The sequence below is a fragment of the Aythya marila genome, assembly GCF_965140915.1.
Source record: "Aythya marila genome assembly, chromosome: 21".
Taxonomy (NCBI): domain Eukaryota; kingdom Metazoa; phylum Chordata; class Aves; order Anseriformes; family Anatidae; genus Aythya; species Aythya marila.
In genome coordinates, this window is record NC_139062.1 from 7,663,761 (window position 1) to 7,689,560 (window position 25,800).

The 25,800-nt window shown below is 43.1% G+C and overlaps 1 protein-coding gene across 14 annotated transcripts in view; it reads right to left on the reverse strand.

Annotated features, from left to right (window-relative positions):
- Nucleotides 1-5,325: 5,325 nt before the first annotated feature.
- EIF4G3 (eukaryotic translation initiation factor 4 gamma 3) overlaps nucleotides 5,326-25,800 on the reverse strand; it is a 153,109-nt gene continuing 132,634 nt past the window's right edge. For all 14 annotated transcript variants that reach the window (XM_082776883.1, XM_082776882.1, XM_082776878.1 and 11 more), the window contains 13 exons: nucleotides 24,951-25,045; nucleotides 23,263-23,356; nucleotides 22,450-22,567; nucleotides 20,965-21,188; nucleotides 19,171-19,286; nucleotides 16,809-16,981; nucleotides 14,458-14,583; nucleotides 13,456-13,537; nucleotides 11,543-11,641; nucleotides 10,460-10,606; nucleotides 8,875-8,956; nucleotides 7,256-7,402; nucleotides 5,326-6,352 (listed from right to left, as the gene is read on the reverse strand). In XM_082776883.1, coding sequence (XP_082633009.1) covers nucleotides 6,171-6,352; nucleotides 7,256-7,402; nucleotides 8,875-8,956; nucleotides 10,460-10,606; nucleotides 11,543-11,641; nucleotides 13,456-13,537; nucleotides 14,458-14,583; nucleotides 16,809-16,981; nucleotides 19,171-19,286; nucleotides 20,965-21,188; nucleotides 22,450-22,567; nucleotides 23,263-23,356; nucleotides 24,951-25,045 — 1,685 coding nt within the window. In that variant the 3' untranslated portion in view covers nucleotides 5,326-6,170. The remainder of the gene's footprint in view (nucleotides 6,353-7,255; nucleotides 7,403-8,874; nucleotides 8,957-10,459; nucleotides 10,607-11,542; nucleotides 11,642-13,455; nucleotides 13,538-14,457; nucleotides 14,584-16,808; nucleotides 16,982-19,170; nucleotides 19,287-20,964; nucleotides 21,189-22,449; nucleotides 22,568-23,262; nucleotides 23,357-24,950; nucleotides 25,046-25,800) is intronic.

The window sequence follows — 25,800 nt, forward strand, 5'->3', positions numbered from 1 at the left end:
CTCGTTAATGGTCTGCACCCCGGGAGCTTGGTAGAAATCTGCTTTACGACAACGTCTGCTATTAACCCTCACGGGGGGCTGGAACAAGACAACCAAGCATGCAAAAGGAAGGCTTTACTGTTTTCTCTGCTCACTCTAATCCAAAGGTTTTCAAACCTCCTTAAAGCATCGATTACCTTCCCCAAGGCCCCTCTCTCCTTTCCAATTTGCAGTCACAGCACAAACGTCCCTGCAGCTGGGACAGCAATTGCACAGTTGGACAAATTCCCCTTTGGAAAGTACTGAATGGAGAGGGAGCTGGCTTTATTTCTGTTGCCACTTCACTGCAATTTAGCAGCTGGAAATAAGGAAGAGAAACTGGTGCCACATGACCAAAGCTTTCCACAGCTCATGGTCAGAGCATCCCTACAGCAGCATTTAAATAAGCAGGCGTTATTTAAGCAAACCACAGCTCCATGGCCATTAATAGGCAGCAAGCAGGGCCCTGTGGAAAATACAAGAGTAGAAAACTTCTGGTTAAGTTTCTTCAGATATTTGCAGGGGTTTAGTCACACTGTGGGAAGCTAAGTGGTAATCAATCTCTCGTTTGCTGCAGTTGCATCTCCACCACTGTGGTTTACCTGCAATGGTTCCTTGAGGATAATTTATCCATGAAGCTGGGGTGAGGAGCAGCCAAGCAGGACCCTCCAGGTTAAAGCGTCCTCAGCCTCGGGCTCCATCCTACAGTGGCTGCAGCTTGCATGTGGCCCCCAGGCCACACCAGAGCACTGCTTGGGGTTTCTATTGGCATGTGGCCTCTCACACAAGCCTCTGCGTTAGCGCCTTATTAAAAGAAAGCAGCATGTGAAGAGCTTGCACGTCTGGCTGGGGATGCCGCTCTGCTGGCCTGGGATCAGGTAGCAGCAGAGGGCCAACCTCTTCCAAAGAGCAGAGAGGCCAAGCTTTCCCTGCCAGACCGACATAAAATGAGCTCAAAGCGCTTGCTAGGCTGAACATCTGCCCCCCGTTTCATCCCCATGGGCACAGCAGACCTGACCGAACCCCAGCTGTCAGCACATCCACCTGTGGCCTTGAGGCTGCTCTGCAGTTACAACCATTCCCCTGGTGTCGTCTTTAGGGAAGCTAGAGGTGTTGGATGTGAGGGCACAAGAGGGCTCTGGGGTGCGTGTCTGATTTTGAGTTTACTGCCTGCAAAGCTGAACCCTCTCGTGCCTGTGGAACAAATCAAACCAGCGCCAGGGGCATGGCTCCAATGACTTTTCTGCTCTGCAGCGAACGCTTCTGACACGCCAACCTTCAGGTCCCTTCCCCTGTAAAAATGACTCCTGTTAGGACTAAACATAGCAGGAATGACCACAGCCACCCTCTTGGCATCAAGATACCACATTTGCTACTGCTTTCAAGTGTTTTCAGGACACTTGGCAAGTTAATAGGACTTTTTTTTAGAAAGGCCCCGTTTTACCTTTCTCTGAAAAAAATAGTCTATAGGGTTGGAACCAAACGCTCTGGGCCACATGGAAATGCAGCAAGGGCCAATGTAAATTACTACTTGCTTAAACCTGCCTCGTGCACTCCAGTAACTCTCTGCAGCCAAATCCCTTTTCCCAAACCTCTCTTTCCACATGGCCTCTTTGGCTACCAGCTCCTGCACCAGGGTGTACTGGTCCCAGGCAAAAGTCACAACCACATCCCCTGCAACCAACCCAAGAGCCTGGACTGTGGATATCCGTGCCAATTCTCACTTGCAGAGTAACCTTAACATCTGTCATGAGTTTTTGGGTGCTACTGCCCCAGCTGCAAATGGAGAGCACCCCGGTGCACCTGTGGGTAGCAGCATGCCGCAGCCTGGGGGGTTCAGGAGCTCCTCAGCTCCAGGACAAACGCCTTGGACAGCTCTGGCAACTTGAGTGGCAAGCGAAGAGCCCTGCATACCCTCTGCACACAAGTGAGCCGAATGCTTGTCAGTCCCCTGCAGCACAGGCAGAGCACAGCTGAAACGTGGCCAGATTTGGCAGTTTTACAGGGGAAAAGCAAGAGTTGCACACCCAGGTCTGCTCCTGGACCTGAGGCATATTGAGAGAAAACAAGGCTAAAAACCAAACATGCTAACAGGCGCAGAGAGCAAGGTCTTATATCTGTGTATTCCCTGACCTCATTCACAGAAACGACTGATCTGGTTCTGAAAACACTTTCCTAGAAAGAAACCAGCCTTAGGCACACGCTTGGCCTGGAAATTTTCTGTTTGACTGCTTCAGGTTCGGAGACATTTCCAGCAATAAAGACAAACAGGGACGTAAGTGATACATCTGTTCCTCCTTACCTGCGCCTTTGATGGCGTGCACAGCTCCGGCACAAGACGGGCTCCCAGCAGTGCAAATGGCTTCTAATGCAGCTCCTTCGTGCTGAGCTGCATCAGCTTCCTGCCACGCTCACAAGCCTGCCCAAAAGTCACATTTAAATGCCTTATAGGACTAGGACTAGCGGCGAGAGGGAGGACAAAACCACAAACGTTTAGTATTCTTATGGGAAATTTGCTGTCCTCCCTGCTTAGGCTTTGCTGTATCTTTACGCAGGAGGTAAGCACAGCTCACCTCTCCTCATTTATGTAGAATGAGGCTTCTGCAAATCACATTCCCATGGGAACCTCTCATAATTAATTACCTCCTTTTCTGTTTCATGCATCTCTTACAGTTTTTGTCTTTTAACACCCTAGAAGTGTTGTAAAGATCTTCATGGACAACATTCTGAAGAGCTACAACTGCCTGCAAACCCGGGCTGATTTAGAAGGCGACTGAAAAGCTGCCACAGCTCGGTACAGATGCAGGTAAGCAAGGAGCATGTAAACAATGCAAGGGGAGCAGAGGAAGCAGTTTTGGTCCAAGACTTGTATGAAATGTGCTCCTTGTGGTGACACTTGTGAGATGCTGAACCTTAAAGAAATATATCCACAGCTAGAGGCCTAAAGGTCTAGTGCATAAAGTGCTCACAGGGCTCCATGTGCAGCTTAATTCATCTAAAGATACCATAAAACTTGCCATGGCGCAAACTCTAATTTTCAGAGCTCTTGGGTAATTCTGAAAACATTCTTAAAACCTCTGAAAACTCACCTGCTGTCACATGCATGACACTAACAGGACAAGTTCCCACTCCCCAGAACAAGTAACATTAAAACTCAAACAAGGAGGGGAGAGATTTTTCTCCTCTACCCGTGTGCTCACCATTCTCTCCAGCCAGTGTTTTTCCAACTCCCGACTGAAGCTCTCCAAATGAATGTCCCGGCCCTGTCCCACTTTGATTCATGTGGCTGTTCAAAGGCTCTCACAATTTCTACCTTTCTGATTCAAGGCAATCAATACGATAATCACAGTCCTTGCGTGGAGTGGCTGCGGTATCAGAGAGACATTCCCAGCAGGGTCTGACGCTGCCCATCCTCTGAGAGGAACTTCATCAGGTGCAAGCACTGCACAACCTAGCATATATTTGTTCTGATACAAACTCACATCCATTTAATTCAACGATTTAACTGCTATGAACCATCACATACCCACCCTTGTTCTGGCTTCAGTTTACTTTTGCAAGAAGAGCACTCTCATAACCCACACGACCTGAAAAAAACACACACCTTGAAACCTCCGGGGGGGGAGTTTCCATGTGGATGAGATCTTGAGAGATCTCAAGATCTCTTTTGGAGATCTTGAGAGCACCCATCACAAACTGGTAAGCCTGTCTGCAAGGCCGGGGGGGTGTGGGGTTGGAAGGGAAGCAGCTGTGGAGGAGGAAGTGCTGGATGTCATACAAGCAGATACATACATATGCATATATTAAGGATGAGATTTTTTTCTTTTCCTTTTTTTTTTTTTTTTTAACAAACATCAGAGAAAAGTGTTTTATTATTACTAAAAAAAAAACAACCAAACAAAAAAAAACAAACAATGCTCTAGTGTTTTAGGCCATGGATTCTCTAGCTCAGATTCATGGCGTGGAACACATTAACAGGGAAAATGTCTCATGGACATCTCCCCCTCCAGCCACAACCAGGCACCCTCCTCCCTTCCCCGTGGTGATCAAACAACATCCTTATGCAAGTACAGCAATTGTTTACATGTAAAAGGAAGATTAGGAAAGTATTTAATGTATTTGTAGCCTTTTTTCTTGTTTTCCCTCTTTTTTTTCTTTTTCTTTTTCTTTTTTTTTTTTTTTTAAAAAAAAGGTGATTTAGCAGCTGGAAAGAAAAAGACAGCATCATGTGAGCAGCTAGTGCCGCACAGACCACCAGCAAATGCTCCACAGGTTACTCGCGGTCCACAGACCACAGTTCACAAACTACATCTTAGGGCTTCACAAACTTTGCAGACTGTATTATGGTAGATGCTTCTTCACAGTGAGAGCCAGCAGGTCATCTTTGGTTGTTGAAGAGAGACACACAAGAGACTTAATGTACTCAGCAGCAGCTCAGTTTGGAGGACTGTGTGGCACTGGGGCACAGCTGAGGTCCCTCTGGGCACGGAGACAACACGCGCTCCGCCTGCACCGCACAGTGACCACTGTGAATCTGTGCCTGGGCTGCGCTCAGACTTCAGACACTGCTACGGGGCGGGCAGAGCCAGGAAGAGCACCGCATTGCTCACTGCAATTGCTTGTTCCACTGACTCTTGTAGGTCGCTTTCATTTTCACCCGTGTGGGCTTTTGGGTTCCTTAAGCACAGCAAGGCAGCCAGCAGATGCAAAGGGCGGTGGTAGAAGCTGGGCAGCAACGGATGTGTAAGCCATGGAGAAGGGCTCTCGGTTCTCTGCTCGGACAGCTGCAACCTCCGGAGTCACCGCAGTCGCAAGTCCCCAGGACAACGCCACCATTCCAAGTCACACGAGGCACCGTGGTCATACGGCTGGAAGAACCAGGCTGGGATCGGGTACCGACCGCCCCAAGATCACCTCCCAGCCTTGCAGTGCTGGGAACCAGACAGACCTACGTGGTGCAGCAGCCCAGCTAGCTGCTCATTGCTCAGCAGCCATTAAGTTCTCTCTGCAGAAAGGGTCTCCCAAGCAGCAACCCCCTATTTTTTTTTCCTTTCTTTTTTTTTTTTTTTTAAACAATTGCTCTCACCCCTCTTTTTTTGGTAGACACACATACATACACACACTATATGTACACAATTTGGAACCGAGGATCTACACAATGAAAAGGAAGCCAGCACCGCTCAGAGATGGTGCACACATTCAGCAGCTGTCAAAGGAGAAGTCGTTTTACTTTCTTTTAAACTTGCAATGTTTGTCTTTATTTTGTTCTTTATATTTTGAAAGTGAAAAGAAATAGTATTGAGTCAATTTCTTTTTTTCTTTTTTTTTTTTTTTTTTTTTTTAAATATTTGTTCTATGTATTTACAAGCCTTAAAGTTGCTCTAAAGGTTCTGAAAGTATCACTAGTACTTTTTCCCCAGGGTAGCACTGTTTTGAATGAGTTATTTTCGGAGCACTCTGGTCCGCAGCAGTTTTCTCAAATGCATTTCCTTCCGTTCCAAGGTTATGTATGTTTTGATTACTATTTTCTTTTTAATTTCTGAAGCAAGCTGAGAGGCAGGCAGAAAAATCTGATGACAGTTAAAAAAAATTGATCTCTTCCTCATCTAGCTTACCCCAACCCCCTTGAAAAGTTTTGTCTATTTTATCATGCTTTGAAACAAAATTGAGGTGCATATGAAGGGGAGGGAAATTTATTTCTCTGCTTTTGTTCTATTATACAATTTGTTTACAGAAACTGCAAATTTAAAAATTACACTGGCATTTGCAGTCCTTAAAATAATAAATTAAAAGTTTTAAACTTTTTTTTGCTAAACAGATTTGTTTTGCTTTGTGTTTTATGTAAGTATGAGTCCTTGTTTAAAAAGAAAAAAGATTAAAACAGAAAATATTTTCTATAAATAATACATGTATTTTGGTTTAGTGCTCCCGCCCTCAGGTTTGAAGTTTACTTTTTTCAAGTACCTTTTTTCCTCCATGATCACCTTTGTGTTTATCTATTTTTACCTCTCCCACTCGTGCATGTGTGGGGGAAGGGGGGGTCTGCGCGAGAATTGGCCTTGCTGCACTGTGATTGGCGAAGACGTGAAACTTTTTAAAAAAATACTTAAATTGTTTCTTTTTTTTTTTTTTTTTTCCTGTATTTTTAAGTTTTAATTATCCTCCGACTCCTCTTCGGCCTCCCGTAGCCATGTGAAGAATGCTGTGACAGACTTTAGCGCTACTCCTTTCCCGTTCTGCTCCGCTGGGTCCTTGCTGCTTTCCCACTTGTAGAAGGCATCCTCCGATATTACCTCCTCATCATACAGGCAATCAAAAAACATCCGTAACAAATCTGCAGTAATGGAATAATGGGAGAGAACATCTGTTAGTACTGCACAGTTTAAGTCAGTAGACAAAGACGCGGTTACGGATAAGGGGATTAATGTGACCTTTAATGCAAGAGATGCAGACACAAGTAAAAGGAAGATCTGTCACTGAGTTATTGCTTCCTGGCTGGTTAGACACAGCTGAGAGGGAAAACAGGTCCCTCTGATGCTGTGGGATAACATATGCTCTGCAGAAAAGGGACAGTGGCCGTGAGAACATATTATTTAGGGACCGGCTTGCAATCCACAACTGCCCATTCTCCTTTCCATGCAGCTCAGCTGCTCTCCAATACCTGATTTTATGTAGCTCAGCAAGAGAGAGAAAACGAGACTAGCCCCTTAAAGCTAAGTATGATCAAGTTGGGTGGTTTTGTGCACTCTTTCATTATGTGCTGCAGACTGCCTGGGTACCCTTGTTCCTCTTACAGTCCCCCACCTCTTTTCCAACACCATTTGTCAACAGTGTTTCTGGGACAAGACATCAGTTGTCCAACTCTTTTGATGCAGCAAATAATGCAATTACAACACACAGCGCTCTCACACGTGCAGGTATTGTAAACCTCAACAAATAACTGTTTTTTTTAAATCTCTCTTTACATCACTGACATTTGTCCTTCCTTCTGCTTATAGGATCAATCAGGAGCAAAGTCCACCTCCAGCAAAGCATTTGGGGAACTGCAGTTCTCTAAAAGCCGTTATCTGGAGAAGCAGAAACCACTGTATGCTATTTTCTGTCAGATGCTATGTACAAAGGTAAACTTTGTTTTCATTGTCAAGAAGAGCACAATCCTCTTCCAGACTCTATTGCTGGACTTTAATAGAAACAACTTTTCCTTAAGCTTCAGGGTTCAAGACCCCAGTGCACTTACTAGGAGGCTGATCAAGTTTTACTATTGATGCTTGTAGTGCATAAAGTGCTTGTAGTTCCTTCTCTGTGTCTGAGTCTAGGTACTTCAGTAAGATCGGCACTCTCTGTTTGATAACAGCAGTGTCCACACGGAAGCTAGAAGAGTCCGCTGAAGGGAAGAGAAGAAAATAGGGTCAGCTTCGGTAGATAGCAGCAGGAGCGGATCTTTTATCTCCTTTATTTATCAAGTAGAAATTACAGATACAGGTTAGCTTTGAGAGAAAAGACGATGAGAAACAATAGGAAGTATTTCTACACTTGATCTTAGCCAAAAGGCCGAGAAGCGATTTCTGGAAGTCTTGATTTTTATGTTTTCCCAATTCAACCAACATCTGCAGTGCTCCTGGCCCTAACCAGTCAGCTGAAATATACAAAGAATTACAACCTAACTTTGCAGTGCAAATCATGTCCAAAGTGGGTGCAATGGCTGGAGTTCAAATCTCAGCTATATAGAAAGTTTTTAGATTTCCCCCCCTAAAAATAGTAAAGGCAGAAACAGAACCATCAGCTACATACAACATAGGAAATCAGGAACACAAAAATACGTTAGAAGTCTGTGAGCAACATGGGTAAATTAGCAGCTTTTAAAGTAGATCATACAACATAATTAAGTGATTTTTGAAAAAAAGAAAAAACCCTCAATTAGAGGCAAGGTCAAAAAGTAAAACAGAACAAGATGTTTCAGATACACCCCCAGCAGAGATTCATCAGGAAGCCCTTCAACATTTGTCATAAAATCCTGTGCCACTTCGCCACTAACACTAGGTGGCATCAGAAAGGTTCCGTTCCCTGAGCAGAAAGGAGCCGGGCCTGCATCTTTTCCCTCACATCCTTCCAACAAAATGAAGTTCAGACCATTTTCTCTGAGCATGACTCTTACAGCTAGGAGCAGAAGTGGGTACTTTACAAGCACAATTTTTTGTCTTGCCAGATGCCACCAGTAAAATTAAAGAAAACAATGTGAACTGACCAGACGTTTCTGTCTGCAGCGCTTTATTCAAGTACCCCGGGAGTCTGAGGCTCACATGTCTGACTTGGGAATCCACCTCCTCCATTTCCAACCAACTGCTGTACATACAAATAATTCATATAAACTGTCTTTCTAAAAATGTAACTTGCTTTGGACATAAAACTATTAACAAGACAGATACTCAAGCTGGCTTCTATTCTGCAACCCACGTTTCCAACTCACATGTGGCAATCTGCGATGGTAGAGTGCCCACGCAAGCTTGCTGACACAGGAGTGGAAATGCTAATTAACTTAATAACGTCTAGCACATTTCCACCTTCTCTAGAAAAACCAATGAACAATCTGGTATTACTCAGTTGTCTGAAACATCTGCTCATGCAAGGTCACTGGGACACATCAGGGCCTTGAGAACACCCTACCAGCAATGTTCCTGGCTGTCGCAGGGGGAATGGACATCCTTCTCCTCAGCACTAAAATTCAACAAAGTTCAAAAATCTTACTGTATGATGATAAACAGCTTGGGGAGGGGGAGGAATGACATAAACCCCAAAACTGTAAAATAACTCTTTGCATTTTTTGTTTGTATGGTGTTTACACGGCAAGTTACTCACCTATAATAGCTGCTTTACAAACTGCTGTCATTAAAGCTCTAAGGAATGTAGGTGAACTCATCTGGCTTTCATCTAGATTAGCCTGAAATCAAGAGTAAATGGACCAGTTAAAAACACGCGGGTGTGTAAGAGCAACTGTTTCCAAACTCCACTGCTGAATTTAGCAGGGGAGGTTCATGTTCAGCGTAAACTGCTTGAGTTGCAACCCAATTCACCCCTGTGCAGAACTTCAGCTTTCTCATTCAGTCCCTGGGAATATCTCAGGTACATAAACATGCAACAACAGTTCTCTTGCGATCAATACCCCATTTAACTACTCCCACAACCAGTCACTGTCTCAAGAAAAACTAAAACAACAATATTTGGCATTTACAGCACCCTTATACATTTGCTAAGAGCTTTAGGCTTTTTCGACAAATTTTAAAGAATGCTCCTTGGATACAGATTTGTTTGCTCTGTAGAAGAAATTCACAGAATGGCTACATAACTTGTCCAAGACTACAAAGAGAGCCTGTGGGTGTCCCCAGATTTTCAGTGCTTCTTTCATTCCACTTTCTACTTCTCTAACAGCCACAGAAAATGACATTTCAAATACATTCCTCCAGCAACAGAAATAACTGAAATGAAGCTGACTGAGATTTAGCTGTAAGCACAGATCTAAATGAATCAGGCTAAGTATCATTACATGCACAATGCTTAAAATCTGGCTTAAAGGATGCAGCCAGAGGTAGAGGGCAAAGCCTGATCCAAAACACTGGGAAAGGTACGTGGTACCCTGAATGACTGACTGCCCAAAGGACATTTTTGCAGCATGGCAGGGCATGCAGTTGGGCAGGGGATCATTTGCTAAGGTCAATCACAAAAAGCAATGAGACATTTTTATTTCATTATTTGAGAAGAAAGAATGTAACAGCATACTCAGTCTAAAAAGTAATCACAAACCAGAAGCAGTGTGTTTGGAGTCTAACAGTCTGTGGGATGTAAGCAGAAAGTTACACAGTTGCACGTTAATACAACTAAAATTCTTTCTTCCTAAAGCCTATGTTGTAATAACTAATTAGCTATATATAAAATTTAATTCTTTGGAAGTGTTGATTGCAGAGACCTGATTATCCTAAGTGTTCTAAGCCTAGACAGGAGAACAAAAGAAAAAAAAAATCAACATCACAATTACTTCTCAGTTCTGACCGTGCCTAGGTGTGCCGTTTCTTGTTACACCACAACTTAATCAGGCAAGTGTGGAGGCACTGTGGAAGTATAACGGAATCCTTTGAAACAAAAGATGAGAGACAGCTCACCATGAAGATAATCTGTGTCTCAACCAGTAACATACAGGTGAGGGCTGTCAATGCCTCTGAGTTTCCCACCTCAGTGGAACTAACGCAGCAATAAGGAAGGGACTCTGTGCCAGTTACTGGGTCTTGAAGGCTGTCTCCCAGCAGTTTTCCCCCCAGATAACTCGTGCCTGCCACTGTACAAATGCAAAGTGACCCGACAGACAGCAGAGATGCTCCTTCAGATGAGAAAACATTCACAAAAACAGGTAATAAACTGTGTGCAGGGAGGGTGTAAATAGTTGTTATACCTCTACCCAGTCAAAGATTTGTTCATCATTCGCCTTGTCCTCAACAATGAGTTTATCTAGCTGCTTGTTCAGCTCTTCTGCAGAGAGTTCTTTCTCTGAAAGTGCTTCTGAGGAACTGGAACAGTCAGACTCCGTGAAGTCCAACTTCTGCAACATCAGAAGTGATGATGAGAATTAGTTAAATTAACTTTCCTACTCTGAGTTATACCAAATTGAGGCAGCAAGCTCCACTTCATTCTGTTTTCCACATCTTTTAAACGCTAAGCTATCATTACAATGATTTACATACTTTATTGTTCCAAATACTACAAAATATTTTACAAATGTGGGAATTGCATTATCCAGCAAACACAATGAGGCATCCCAGAACAACTCCAGCCCCGCACAGTATGCATATGCACAAAACAAAGTCCATGTTGCTCAATTAAAACTACAGGGAACTGGATTGCAATTACTAGAGTTGACATTTGCTCAAAAAATTGCAACTAACGCCCCAGTTCTTATAAAATGTGACAGAGTATCTGCAGTCCCCCCACCAATCATCAGGCCTTGGTAACCCATTTCATTTCCTGCGGTGCAGTGCTTCCTAAGAGCCAAAACAGGGCAGCGGATTGCCTGGGGGCTCCAGAAGAAGATCTCCAGCTCCCTCCTTAGGAAGGCAACAACTGGCAACAGCTGCAAAGTGCCCTCCATGAGGCTTGGCTCCTTGCTTTGTGAAACCCTCTGAGAACATTTGCAAGGTGGGACAACTAAATAATTGTTATCATTTATTCTGACCCTTCTGCTTGCAGGACATTAATTCTCATTAATTCTTGAGTTCATTCCCCCCTTCTGGAGAAATACATCTACTGGAGGAAGCCAGCTGATGGGAGACGCATGCCTCGGATCACATAGGACAAACCTGCTGGCAGTTCAGAACAGAGGTGCTGGAATCATCTAACCTCACCTTAATGAAGGAGACGTTTCATCCCACAACCCATACCAACTATACATAAGGATGGGATGGAACAGGATGCACAAATGGGATGGAAAGCCAAAAGTCAGCGTGAAAAGTCATTAAGCAGATGCTTGCTCTTAACTCACTTGTTCCATGAGAAAGGTATGTACATCCTCCCCTTCAGGTAAGTAGTCCTTCCAACTGAGGCCAGTCTCCCTCCATAAGGCTCCCACTTTCTTATGGCTCTGAAACACAAACAGTTTGGTCATTTGAAAGACTTGAGAGACAACCATGGGAGCTCACAAAATCTGGAGTGGTGCAGCTGTGTCGGGAGAAATAAAGAACCATTCAGCCACCAAACAAGATGCCTAGCAATAAAGTGAAAATGTCTGGAAATCCCGTGCAAGAGAAAGCATATACATAATCCTGCCACACGTATACGTATCTTGTAAAGTGGTCAAATGCCACGGTGGTGGGTAATAAACAAGGCATAATGTGACATATGGGGTGTGCAACAGCTTCAGCCAGAGGCTACCTATGAGAAGGGACACATCTGAATAAGGCACAGTTTCCCATGGCCATGACGGAGCTGGCAGTTCGATGACTTTGATTCCTCTCCTGCCTCTGCCATTAACTTGCTCCATAACTCATTCTGCCCTGCGCTGGTAAGTTAGCTATTTTTTAGAAAAAAAATTATTTACGTGACTATTTTCTGTGCAGAGATCAAACCTCACATTCAGGTACATAACACCAAGTTCACTGTTCAATTTTGAGAATTTGCAAACCTTGAGGAAAAACTCCTTTGCAGCACGTATACTATCAACCTATGTTGCACTGGCCTTTTGGTATCCTGTCCAACACAACATATGCACAATTCTGACAAGAATAAAAATCCTAGTAACAACCAGCTCTTTTCCCTCAAATGCTTTGCAAAAACTTTTACCTCATAGCACCTGCATAAGGGACATCGCTGTGTAGCCTAGGTTAAACACTAATAAAAGCAGCTCAATTTTCCATTTACAAAGCAGATTACAATCTTAAATTTACAATGTGGATTATTAAATGCTACTCGTGCATAGTTCCTGCTACAGTTCATCAAGATCTGAATTAGATGACTATTGTTGCATTAGAACACCTAACCTGAAATACCCAAGTCCAAGTATTGGACTGGACAAGACAGAGTTATAAAAGCTATGCCAGAAACCCAAGACTGTCTTTCAAATCTTCAGAGCACAGCAGCTTTTTTCTCACAGAATGGAGGAAGGAAAAATAAAATGCAATCAAACAAAAAAGAACATGACTGTCCAAACAAGCATAAGACTAAAATAAATTAAAAGCCACTATTTGTACTGCTAGCCTGAAATGCTCCTGGAACAATCACCCTTATTTGAATGCATGCTAAAAAAAACAAAAAGGCAAGTGAGGGATTTTACAGGGTTTAAAATAGACACTATCCATAGTGCAGTATTTTGCTGGATAAAAAAAAAAAAGGACAAAAATGGAGACAGAGTTATAGGGAAATCACCAAACTGTTTGTACACATGACTGTGAAATGTGTAAGAGAGCTCTAGAAGTTACAGGGTGAAAAGGTGTCACTACCCCTAGTGATGGGTGAGTCTTAAGAGTTGGCAGGTTTAGTTTGGATAAGCATCCAGAAGTCTGAGAGGCCATCTGGAGCTTATCCGAACTCTCAGAACCTCTCCGGTCTGCAAGAACAGCTCTCTCGCAAGATTTCTGGCACTTGCTGCTTCTGGTCAGCCCAGAAATACCTTGAGAATGTCCCTCTTGCAGTATTTCAGCACCCTAGCTTCTGGAAGAAGCCAGGTGCAAAGGTACCTGCAAAAGGGAAAAGTGATGAGAAAAAAAAAGTTAACTTTTTGGAACCTTGTAAGGCTTGGTTTGAAACTGGGGATGAAGAAGAAGCAGGTTTCCTAAGTTATCTGGACTGGCTGGTCCATCCCTAAATATCTTCTTGTGGGAAATGTGAGCATGTAGGCTTCATGCATAAACATACACTTGTTGCATCCAGCTCTTATCTACAGTACACCTGGATACTTACCATTTGTTTGCATAGAAGGTGCAAGATTTCAGCAAGCAAGACCCCGGCTCTTCCCACAGGAAGCAAAGGTTTGCTAAATTCTCTAGAATGGAAGAAAAACAGATATTTTTTCTTATAATTTGAATCATTTCTGAAGACAGTTAAATTCTCATTAAACAGCGCTCCAGGTCTGGAATGCAAGGCAAGGGGTAGTGATCAAACTGAGGCACGAAAACAGCTTTAACTTCTGGCAGGGATAAAGGATTTGATCTAGCTAGCACTGCTAATAAAATGGACTTTAGTGATGCACTGCACTTGCTACAACAGTGCTTATTACCGATATTTTTTTAATTTTTTAGTGAGTTCAAATCCACTCATTTTTTGTGGGATGTTGCATTTAGGTTGGAGGACCCTAAAAGATCGGAGCTTTGGGGGGAAAAAAGGCTATTATTTTCTTAATACACTACTTACAGGAAAAGGGAACCATTCAGTTGACTTCTAGTTAATCCCCAAATGTATAAGGACATGTACAAAATAGAGGAACTTTGGTCCTGGAAGCAGTTTCCAGTCTTGCCAACAAGGTTTTGTGCCTGTGTTTAAGGCAACACCCAGACAGTTGTTACTACACTCCAAGACAAAGAGATGTGCATGATACCTTGCGCTCACAGAATCCAATTCTCAGAGCTTCAGCATGCTTTTGAATGACATTGACTGTATAACATCAGGTTATTTTTTAGCTCAACTGAAACAAACAGGACTGTAGTATACTTATTGATAAAACTTTCACCCCTGAACCATGTCTACAGAGCAGCAAGCTCCCTTCCCATCACAGCTTTCCTTTTGGTGCAAATTAGAGTCCCAAAAAGTATGCAGCAAGCCCTGCAGCAACTCATAGGAGAAGCTGAGCCCTTAATACTATACGTTTTTTATCTGCTGATGGGAACCTTGTTGTCAAAATACTGTGGCATAGCCAGGCAGATGGCTCTGGCTCAACCGCCACTGAAAAAGAGCAGCAGTACTTACTGTATAAGTTCTCTCATAGAGATTCCTCCTTCTTTTAACATGGGGGTCACCAACTCAGCTAGGTACAACCAAATATGGGGTATATCTATGGCCATATCGTCTGCCATCTCCAAGGTATCTGAAAACCTTTAGGAAAAAGAAGAAAAGCGTCAAGCATTAAATACAACTCAAATTGAGGCTTTTCCTGCAAAGTACATGTCTACATTTAAAAAATCCTTTGTTAAAACAAACCTAGATAACAAAGAATAACAAAGAATACTATTGATGTGTTATGCTTTCAAGTGATTCAAAACTGCTAGGAGTAAATTTCTCTATGCAGTAATGCAGAGCATGTGGAAAACGCAGTGTATTCTGTAAAACCAGTAGGTAGAGACAACACATCCAGGAAAATTTCATATACAGTAATTCTTATATCCCAGGAACAAGCTGTTTGCTAACCAGCACAAACCTGTATATGTAAACAGCATTTTTGTCTTTAAAAGATCTAATAAATTGAGCCTTCTTAAAAAATCCAAACATTTACGGAAGGGGGATTAATAATAACATAGGTCCAAGTGTAAGGCAATCAGCAAAATGTTGATGAATAAGTAAAACAACGTAAGAGAAAGTTCAATACACAAGAGGGTGGTTGGATTCTTCCTCCACAAGCTATTTGCTCAAACCAGTTAGAGAATGGTCATCAGGAACAGAAAATGCAGCAGGCTGAATTACAAAACTGCTCCCCAACTCTGGAAACCAATACAGTTTCCAGAATTGTTCAAAATTTTTCTTTTTGATAAAAGCCTTGTAGGTAGCTTCACTTTTCATACCTGGTACAAGATGGTAATTTTTCTGGCTCTCCTGCCAGTCCTGATTCTTGTCCTTTTCTCCCTTAAAAGCTCAAAAATTCTGGGGTACAGCTTCTAAGCAGGAACCATCACCTTGACTTGTCTCTTTATGTCCTCTGTTCAACTTAGTTTGCCTGAGCACTTTTGCCAGAATTTGGTTTCCTGCTGTGTATCTCTCCAGACCTGTGCTGGGACCAGCACTCATCCCGTAACCGCTAATTACAGAGTAATTTGCCTTGCATGAATAATAGTAGTGGTTTATAGTGTTCTTCTCATGTGCCCATTGAAAACCATGGTGGGCACTTGCCCTTTCATCAACTTCAGGACCTATTTTATTTTACTTTGTTTATGCCATATTTAAACCACACGTCCTACTATTTCATCATGATACTACTTATTTGGCATCACAACTACTTGTCCACACCTTAGGAAACACAGGGACAGCTTTAATCACAACCCATTATGGGAACGTGTCGCTTCAAACAACTTGCTTCAATCATCAGCAACTGCATGGACACACACAAGCATGCTACCTGGGGATGTATTTTGTACTGCTATTCTATACAGTTTTGAACTTAGGCTGCCTAAACTTTTCCCATGAGCCACTCAATTTCATCATGATGAAATTCACTGCCAGATGTGGGTGCACGGGGATCACCACTGGAGCTGTCAGCAGTACCACAGTGAGACAAGATTCAAATAAAAGCAGCAAGACAGGGCAAGATATGCAGAAACTCAGCATTTGAAAGCATTATTTCATCTCTCTGTTCTCTGGCTGCTTTTCACAGCTATCCATTTTAACCACCCTGTTCTAAGCCCTAGCAAGGACTGAGTGGTGCCAGGGATCCCCCCTGGGTTCCTTTTACAACCGGACAGCACTCACATCCAGAGTCAGTTACCATCTGAGAGCTGAAATGAGCCAGCAACTGAAACTCAGTTCTCTGATGAACACCTTTCCCATCTGAAACCGTATCTGGTGCATGTTCTCCTTCACAGACCCCTGAGGCCATGTCTGCACCCTGAAGTTGAGTTGCCCCAAGCAATGGCACTGTATGGGCGAAGTCTGTTTTCACCAGTGCGAGGGTGACTGCCATTCTGTGGATGCTCCGGACTTCAGACCATGGAGCTTTCAGGCACTAATGTCACCTGAAGATTTTTATCTTTTTCCTCCCCTTTCAATCATATTTAATGATTTGCCAAAAGCCAAACATTGACAAACACATTGCAAAACGGAAATCTAAACACACGCATTTAAATATACACCTCCATATTTGCTTAGAAATAAATACTTACATTAGTACAAAAATATTTACTTTCATTAAAGCATCTGAAATAGTTAAAAATACACTGAAATATTTACATTAATTGTCAGTATACCCAGGTGGAAATGCTCCTTCAAAAAGGATGCATGGAGAGAATAGGATATGAAAGCAAAGAGGGAAATCATTCTTGTCCAACACAAACAGTGCTCATCTGCAATGAACACTCAAGAAAAGTATCCGTTTCTGTGTGCAGAATACAAACCCCTTGAAGAAATCCTGCTTGCTCAGCTTTCCTGACTGCACCAACTGATGTAATAACTGGCCCATGTGATCCCTGGTGATCTGACTCCTCTCAAGTGTCGACTCCACTCCCACTCGCACGAAAACAGGCAGCAGATTCTGGGCACTGAGCTCCTCCACGCACTGCATTGCTTCCTGTTCAAACGACATGCAGGATCATTTGCCTGAACTGCAAACATCAACAAAACAAAACAAGAAGTGGCGCAGAAGGATGTTTACTACTAGCTTCGGGTGCACTGCTTAGCAGCTGGCGTATGGGATGGGGATTTTTATGATGGCAGGTCAGGAGACTCCTGGCTTTGATTTTTCTTTTGAAAATGGGTATTTATTGAAGACGAAAGTGCTGAACTAGGCTGTGAAACCTCATCACAAATCACCACTGAAATGGCAATCAGGAATTAAAAAAAAAGATGAGAATTTAGACTATGCAGGCAACAAAATTTTTAGAATAAACTATCATGCTCCAGGGTACAGCTTGGCTGCTAAGTGTAAGGACAGGAATTGTCTTCTGGATGTCACCAAAATGCCTATCATTTCATAAAATATCAAGCCAAGTCAAAAAGACGAAATATCTGGCCTGGCACAGGAATGCCTGCTTAAAAAAACACACCATATAAAGAAGCAGAAAACGCGGGTACCATGTGAAGGAAAACCTCCTCCTTATAAAGCTTCTACTTTCTGGCATGTGCATTTTGCAACCTAAGCAAATAAAATGCTCTTAAATACAGACTTCCAGAGAAACGCTCTGTCACACTTCAAAAGATGTCCACTGTCATCTGCAAAGATCTTCCATTGACTGTCTAGGTTCAGCCCAATGTATCTCAACAGTCTCCTAGCTAAACACATCTGCTGTTTGTCTTAGGCTATGCCTTTGCTTATCAAGAACTGGCATCCCCAGCTGCAATGCTGGAGGCCCCAGCTGGCTGTTTTCCGCGGGTCAGGATTTCGGCAGTCCCAGACCGCATGCTCAGGTCAGAGATCAGACGTGCCTGACGGATCCCCATTTCTCCAGGACAGAGAGGTGACCATGCCGCTGGTCAGCCCTGCTGGCACTGGGTGCTGACGTACAGCTCAACTGCTTTCATTTACAGGCAGGTTAAATAGCAAAGACTAAACTCAACACTATTCCTTTGCTATATCCTACATTAACATAAGCACTCATATATGGTATATTAATGTGAGTTTAAGCTGCGTTTGTCAGAAAATTTGTCACATATGAAGGGCATTGAGATTTTAAAGTTATCAAGTAACTTCTTATTGCAAATGCACTGCCTCAATCTGATGTCCTTTTTAACCAGATGGACACTTGTCTAACACAATTCAATTGTATTCCCATCCAGCCATAAAAAAAAAAAAGTCATCACATTTGCAAGCACAGAAACCAGAAACTGAACCTCTTTTAGCCCTGCATATCCAGGGGTTAGACTCTGAAGTCTACTTGAAAAAGAAAAAGGACTGGAGACTACTTTGTTAACTGGCCCAGCTGTCCTCTGCCTCCTCCTGCTGAGATCTGCCAAGCCAGCAAGCTTGGGGATATTGTAAATCAAAGAGTATTTTTTCTCCAAGTCAGAATTTTCTCCTGAAAAGAATTCTGATACAAACTTTTCCTGATAACTAGACAACTAGACCTGAGCCCCCAACAAGCCATAAGAATATTCCCTTTCCTGATTTTAACTGGAAACACTACAAAATAGTGTTGCAAGAAGCAATACTATTTTTAGGGTGCCAAACTTGACCCTAGCACTGTCATTTCAAACTTTGTGCGTTTCTAGAATTTATTTCAGCAAAAAATCAAACCATTTGGCTCTGCAGCTAATGTAATACTTCTTGTATAACTCCCTGGACAGGCTAAAAATCCATTTACAAGGGAAACAAAATTGCAACCTTTAACTAGGAAGTTATGACAGCTGCTCAGTAATTTTCAATGTTTATTAAAAATACTCTAGAGTGGTTTGTTCAATATTTAGTATTGCTTTATCTGCCTCCAGATCACAACAGCACATGCTTTGATAACTAAATGAAAACCTCAGTTTATTTTCCCACTAGCGTTTCTGCTTCCAAAATTGCAGTTATTATGGAGCTGCTCAGTGATTCATGACAGAAACACATACATCTTCCTACTTAAAACGCACAAACTGGCCTATTTTTCTTACTACCAGCAGGGCAGAAAACACTCACGGAACTGCTGCCACCCAAATTTTAACAGGCCCCACTGCTTCTGCTACCTCTGAGAACCGGGTGCTTCTGCTGTTCCTGGAGAGAAAATGCTCTCAAGCCCCACAGCTGCAGATCTTTGTGCTACAAAAGGTTCTCATTTTGCTTACCTTAAAATCATTAATATGCAAGAACTCATCAATGATAGATTTGCATTTTCTCTCTATTTCTTCTTCTGATAGCGAAGGCTTCTCTTGCACTGGAGCTGGGGGAGCTTCTGGCTTGACTGGTAGAAACAAAAAAAACCAAACATTTGGAAAAGGAAAATCAGAACTGTTTGCAAAGATGACATTTTGAAAACAGAAGTCAGAGCCGTTCCTGCTGGTTGTCCAGCCGCAGTCCATAGCAAGCTTTGCTGTGATAACTGGAACAAAGATGATTTACAAGCAGGAATGCGATGGCTGAAATAACAAGCACGGGGTGTGCTTTCTGACTCATCATCAGGCCTGCATTGCTTCTTTCTTAGTTACATTTTCCCCTATATGAACTCCCAGTAATGCTGCAAATCAACCTTCTTGTAGAAACAACGGCAGTGATATGGGATGCAACACCTTCAAAGCACTATCAATATTAAATAATTATGCTTTGAGCTGTTACAGGAGCTCTTGACAGTATGCTACAAATTTTAAACATGCTGACTGTGATGGGCAGCCACCCCAGGTAACCTCCTGGTCATGTTCCCAAACCCCAAAACCTCACTTCCCACGAAGTCTTTTATGAACCTTCCTCCCGAAGCAACCAGTGTGCTGTGTCATGGAGGTCAAGATGTATTTCTCACCACTTCTACTGCAATAGCACTTTGTAGATGTTTCATAAGGAAGAATCAAAACTTTTGCAAAAGCTGTGTCCACAGGCAATGTCATCTTAAATGTCCTCAATACTTTCTCACTAACAAATCACCTCAAGCTGGCAGGATCAAAAAGTGGGAGCTGCAGCACTGACGAGGTGACAAGCCACCCCAGCGGTTGCTAACGCCACGCTGCACTGAGACCTGTTGGGATGAGGGCTGGCAACAAGGCAGCGCTAAAAAGATACCGTGTATGGTCTGTCCCTGCCCCAGATGGCTGCTCACATTCAGGATGGGTAGACAGGGCTTTACTGGACACTGAAGAGGCAACTGCAGAACTGATCAGGGATTTTGACCTTGTAGATTGCAGCATATATGAACACTGCTGAAATCAGTGGGATCTGCAGCATGCAGAAACTTGGAGAAAATGCAAGTGCAGGAGAAATCATGTGGCATTGCACTGAAAATGCTTGGCTCTGGAATTACGCCTTGGGACCACTAAAACAATCCTGACCTCTGCTCTGGCCTGGGGAGGAGGCTACAGTACCCCAGAGAGACGGTGACTGGGAGCTAGGCCTGATTTTATTTTCTAGTTGCGCTGATTTCTGTAACCAGTTGGTGATTAACAAACAACAGACACAAACCCAAATCTCCCTTAAATAACCAGAAAGGCCCCTCCAAGCACCCAACATGCTGTATTCTGATTCTCTTCAAACCTTGTCTCTCTGACTTATCACGGGAGAAAGGTTTAGGATACGAGATGAACTGAGAAGATGCCCCTTGATTTTGGGGACTTCTGTCCCAGAGACCAGTGGTAACAATGGGTATCAGTAGGAAGGACAATGCCATTTACTGGTGTTTCGCTGATATCTGCAGCCTTTCAGCTCCAGTGAATCCTAAGGAGTTGGCGATAGGAGACGACTCTAAGGCCCGTATAAATCAGTTGTGTTACAAACCTTTGGGAGGCAGATCTCAACTATCACAGCTTGACAATGTGTCACTGCGGGCCAAATACTCACATCACTGCACAGAAATCTGTCACTTTTACTTACAGATTCTCCCCTTAAGCCTTTTCATGCATTCAGCAAGATTCCCCAAGCACAGACGAGCAGCTTACCAGATTCCTTGGCTTTGTTCCTCTCTGCCTCTGTGCTGTTTCTGTCCATCTCCATGCCGCCTGTTAACTGCTTCACTGTCTCCAGCATCTCTCTCCGCTGCTCCTCTTGTGCCTGATTGTCGAGCAGCAGCTCTTTACTGCTGCTGCCCCGTAGGAAGGTGTTGGGACGGGAGAGGGAAGGTGGGAGAGGTTTGTCATTCTTCTCCCGGCCCGTGCTCCCGCGACTGCAGAACAAAACCACACGAATTTACAGTAAAAGTAACCCCTGCTCGCAATTCTGATGTTAGAAAAGATACTGGACAGCTTTCTAGTATTAGCAGGAAAACAAACAAACAAACAATAGCAGCAAACCAGCAGGACTGTCATCTCTACTTTTTACAGCTGTTGCTATACAGAATATAATCAAAATCAACTCAAGTCTCAGAGATGCACAAACATACTCAGAACAAATATTCAGAGTGGACAGGCAGAGACAATGCTTCCTAGAGAATATGTGGAAAAGCAATGAAGTCCTTATAGCACCCGTTTTAAATGTAGAATGGTGACATTTATGATGTAAAAGCACTGATTTACTGTGAAATACTCTGAGTGGTGTATTTTTACTCATTTATTGAAAAATATCTTCAGAATATTGAAGGCTATCAACAACAGGTGACAAGGACATGTCCTATTAATTAACGTGTCAATGAGTAAGATGTGCAAAATGTTACCCAAATTGAATAATCTCTAGGTAAGACAGAGTTTTAGGTTAAAAAGAAAGGAATAAGCTTGAGAAAAACTTCAGAGAGACAGACTGACAAAGCAGTATGGCAGCTGGTGAGCACTGGAAGGAAGAACTAGTGACATTCTAAGTAAACTGTACATTTATAAATCATGTCTTGAGTTACTAAATTATTAAGGTTTAATATATGTTTCATGCTACAAGCAGGAGTGGCTGTAGGCCTGGTGAAATCGGGGCAAGGGAGAGGACTGTGCAGCCTTATGTATGCATCGCATGATGTGGATGCATGGGCAGGCTTGGTCGCAGCTAATGGGCAGGGGTCAGAGACAGCCATAGAAATCGAAGAGCCTTGCTAAATTTGTGCAAGGTTTTATGCATGTTTTCTGGATAAACAAAACAAATTATCTGGCTTAATACGTTACCACTGAGTTCAACCTTCACACCTATTTTTTACATTTTATCCGAACAGTTTTGAACATGTTATAAACTACTAACAAATATATCCTTCAGATAAAGGGGGGCTGAGAAATGGAAACTAAAACATTCACCATAACTGCTTTAAAAATTAATACCACCTGTCTCTCCTATGAGAGGTAGTATAAAAGATTAATGTGTTTTAAGTTAATTCGAAGTCCACAGAGGGAAAAATGACCCAGCCATTCCTGGAAACTCAAGGAAATTCTCTTCTTTCTGCATGCTAGTAGCAGCTAGAGCAGCAACTGAAAAGCGCAAGTGTACAGACAGCCAAAGGGACCAAACCTTACCTAGTTAAGGCCCTGCGAGAATCTAATTCTGAGGATGCAGATGAGGCAGATACAGATGAGACTGGAGGCTGCAGTGCAGAAAATCTGTTCAAACTAGTGGCACTTGGTCGTAAAGAATCTGGGGAATTGTAAAGACAACACAGGCAAAAGGGACAAGAAGGTCAGTAGCTGCTGACACCTCAGCATCACAAAATCATTTAAGCAATTGCTGTTTCCAGAGCGATGGGGAGAGAACACTTGGGAAGGGGCTGGTCCTGCTCCACTTCATCCCCACTTGTCAGGCAGTCACAAGCACAGATTTCCCTGTAACACACCAGATTTACGGTAATGCCAGCGTTCCATATGAATGCTGTTTTTATTTTGAGGCTGGATTACTGTAATGATTCACCTGCTGGTTGTGTCAAGACGAAAAGCTCTTTTGGGAAAAAATACTTCTCTGCCTTCTCCTGTCTACCCCCCCACCCCCCCTTTCCCATCCTGGTGAGCCACAGGACAGGTAAAGCAGGAGGATACATCTGCTTAGAGCTAATTAGTGGTGGTGGAGCCTTGTGCAACTGATTACTTACAAAACACCCCAAACCAACAACCATTCAACATCTATCCTGACTGCACCTTCTGTTTTTCTTTTCTGAGCTAAGCGCCCAGCTCAATCTCACCTCAAACAACGGATGCTCCTACTGAGGGTTTGCTGTTGTGTTACCATTGCAGTACAGTGTGATTTAAGAAATGCATTTGTGAGCATCCCCACCCAAACCCACTCCTGGCAAGAACAGCTGGTAGAAAAGCAGAGGGTGAGAACTTGTCCTGACTTACCCATCTCGCTTGCCTTTGCTCCACCACTGCTGCCTTTTCCCCAGCTGCCCAACTGGGCTTTAGGCACAAGCTGAATCTTCTCATCTATTGTGGGCTGTAAAACACATCAGGAGATGTGGTTACAAGGGAAAATCTTGCATCTTATTTACAAACGGGCTACTTCTTTTGTAACGATACCCATCATGTGAAAACCAAAATACACTTTAATGCATTTTTGGAAGACTGAACTCTAGCCAAAGACAGAGGATACAACCAACAAAGGTCATTACAAACAGCCTCTTCCGAAATGTCAATGAAAGACATTTATAATGACCAGGAACTATGAAGCTCACTAAGGAGGAAAAAGTCCAGTGTATCAGTACTCGGAAGACATTCAGATTGTTTGTGGTGAGTAAAATGGTCCTGTGGTGTCCACTCCACCTACCAGTCATGGCTTTGGGGGAAATCTGAACAGTAACAAACAGAATTTAGAGGGCAAAGAACAACAGTAAGTTTCAAACTTGAAGGGAAAAGTAGCCTCTTGACAAGAAGAGAACATTGATTTTACAATGCTCAGTAGGCGAATTTATTGACAAGGAGGTTGTGACCCTGCAGATCTCTTTGTAAGAGCTCTTCTCACCTCCCAGTAATGCTGCTGTTGTGGAGCTAGGTCTATTTGTACTGTAATTGCACTAAACGGAGTAGAAGGACTTTTCCCAGATGAGCTGTAAGCCCAGACAAAAGCAGGCTGGATCCCTCTTGGTAATTAAGTTCTGGAGTCTGTTTTATGACTTCTACAAGGAACAAACTGAGCCTGATCTGCAGAAAGGCTGCAGTCTGTCCAGGTTCTACTTTACAGCTCTCTGAACATCCGGGCACTGAGAGTAAAATTCAGGGAGAGTGACATTAACTGGGACACAGGAATGTCTGGGAATCACCCTGATTTATGTCAGACTGAGTTCTCCTTGGCAAAAAATCCCATGGCTGTTCTGAAGACCATTTACATAGGAATAATCGCCTAGCTTGCCTAACTTGCAGCCTGAGATAAATGCTGCAAAAACATCACTCCAAAGGCAAATAACAGGAAGGTGCTCATATGGAGCATAGATGTGGAACTGGATCACGTACTGACAGATGTAACTGCATTGAATACAAGTCTAGAAACACGGTAAAAGTGGACACAGTTCTTCTCATACTACCTGAGTCTTTTAAGCCTGGAGTGCTGCTATCTGTGATATGATAAGAACACGTTTTCAAATTGCACGTGGAATCCTTTCTACTAAGCAGCATCAGAACGGGTCTTAAGTATTTGAGGCAAAGGGTTCATACTGCCAGGTGTTTGACACTCCTGTAACAGTCCTTTGATGTGCTGCATCAGCATCAGACAGTTACCCAACTTGCATTCTCTTTTCATCATTTGATAAAGTGCACTTTTTCAACTTAGAGAACTTCTGCGTCACTAAAAGGACACTACAAACCTAGGCAAGTGTATGTGTACTGCTGTCCCTTAGAACAACCAGAATAGAAACATTTAGAAGGCAATGGAGTTTTCCTTTGTGCGTTTTTTATGCACAGTACTAACTCTAGGTATTTAAAATACCCCCAAATCACATATTTTGACCTGTGAACACTGTAACGGTCTCTCCTAGATGGAGGGATGCAATCTGGTAAGACCTTGGCATCTGAATGAGTCCTGTGCTGGCACCTACCTTGGTGATTTTAAGGAACTTGGTGGGGTCCAGCACTCTGCTGTTCTTTGCTCCCTGCACAGTGTTCCAACCGCCTTCATCGACCCGCTGGACACCTGCCAGACAACAAACACAACCACCTTCAGCTCGTCCCCAGCAGGACCCTGGGAGACTCCAAGTTCAACACAAGGAGAAAAAGAAGATGGCGTGTTTCTATCCAAGGAAACTAAAACCCATCTAAGTAGTCACAAGTTCCTTACCTTCTACTGATACCAATTTCAGAATAACTAAAACAAAGTCTCTTGTATTTTCTTTATGGCCTGTTTTCACAGCACTTTAATAATCCTTCGTATTAAGGAATTCCAAAGATGACACGTTTCCATGCGCTCCTCAGTCCCAGTCTTTGTTTTCCCTGCTTGCTAATCCATTTTACTAGAACATGTGCCTTTATGCCCAGAATCCGTACTGAAAGTTCTCTGTGCACTTCTGCTCTCACTGGCACTTTTATACCACCTGATTTCTATTTGTACTCTAATGGATATTTAAACATCATCCTAGTTGCAATTTGTTTTGAAGCTACTCTACACTTCCACAAAATTATTTCCAGCCTTTTTGGAAGGGAAGACACTGTTCTGATCATTCATGCTGCAAAACAGTGCCTTGCTGTGGCTGGACAAAGCAAGGAGCATGCTTTAAGCCAGCACAATGGACTACCATGCCTCAGGAACCAGGAAGATTTGCCTGGTTTGGCCCTATGCCTCCAAGAAGTACCTGTCACTTCAAATTGACCTTCAGGTAAGCATCAACTTCAAGGGCCAGTAGTAATTTAAGGTATTTTAAAAGCCAAGCGGCCAACTTGGCTTTTACTTTA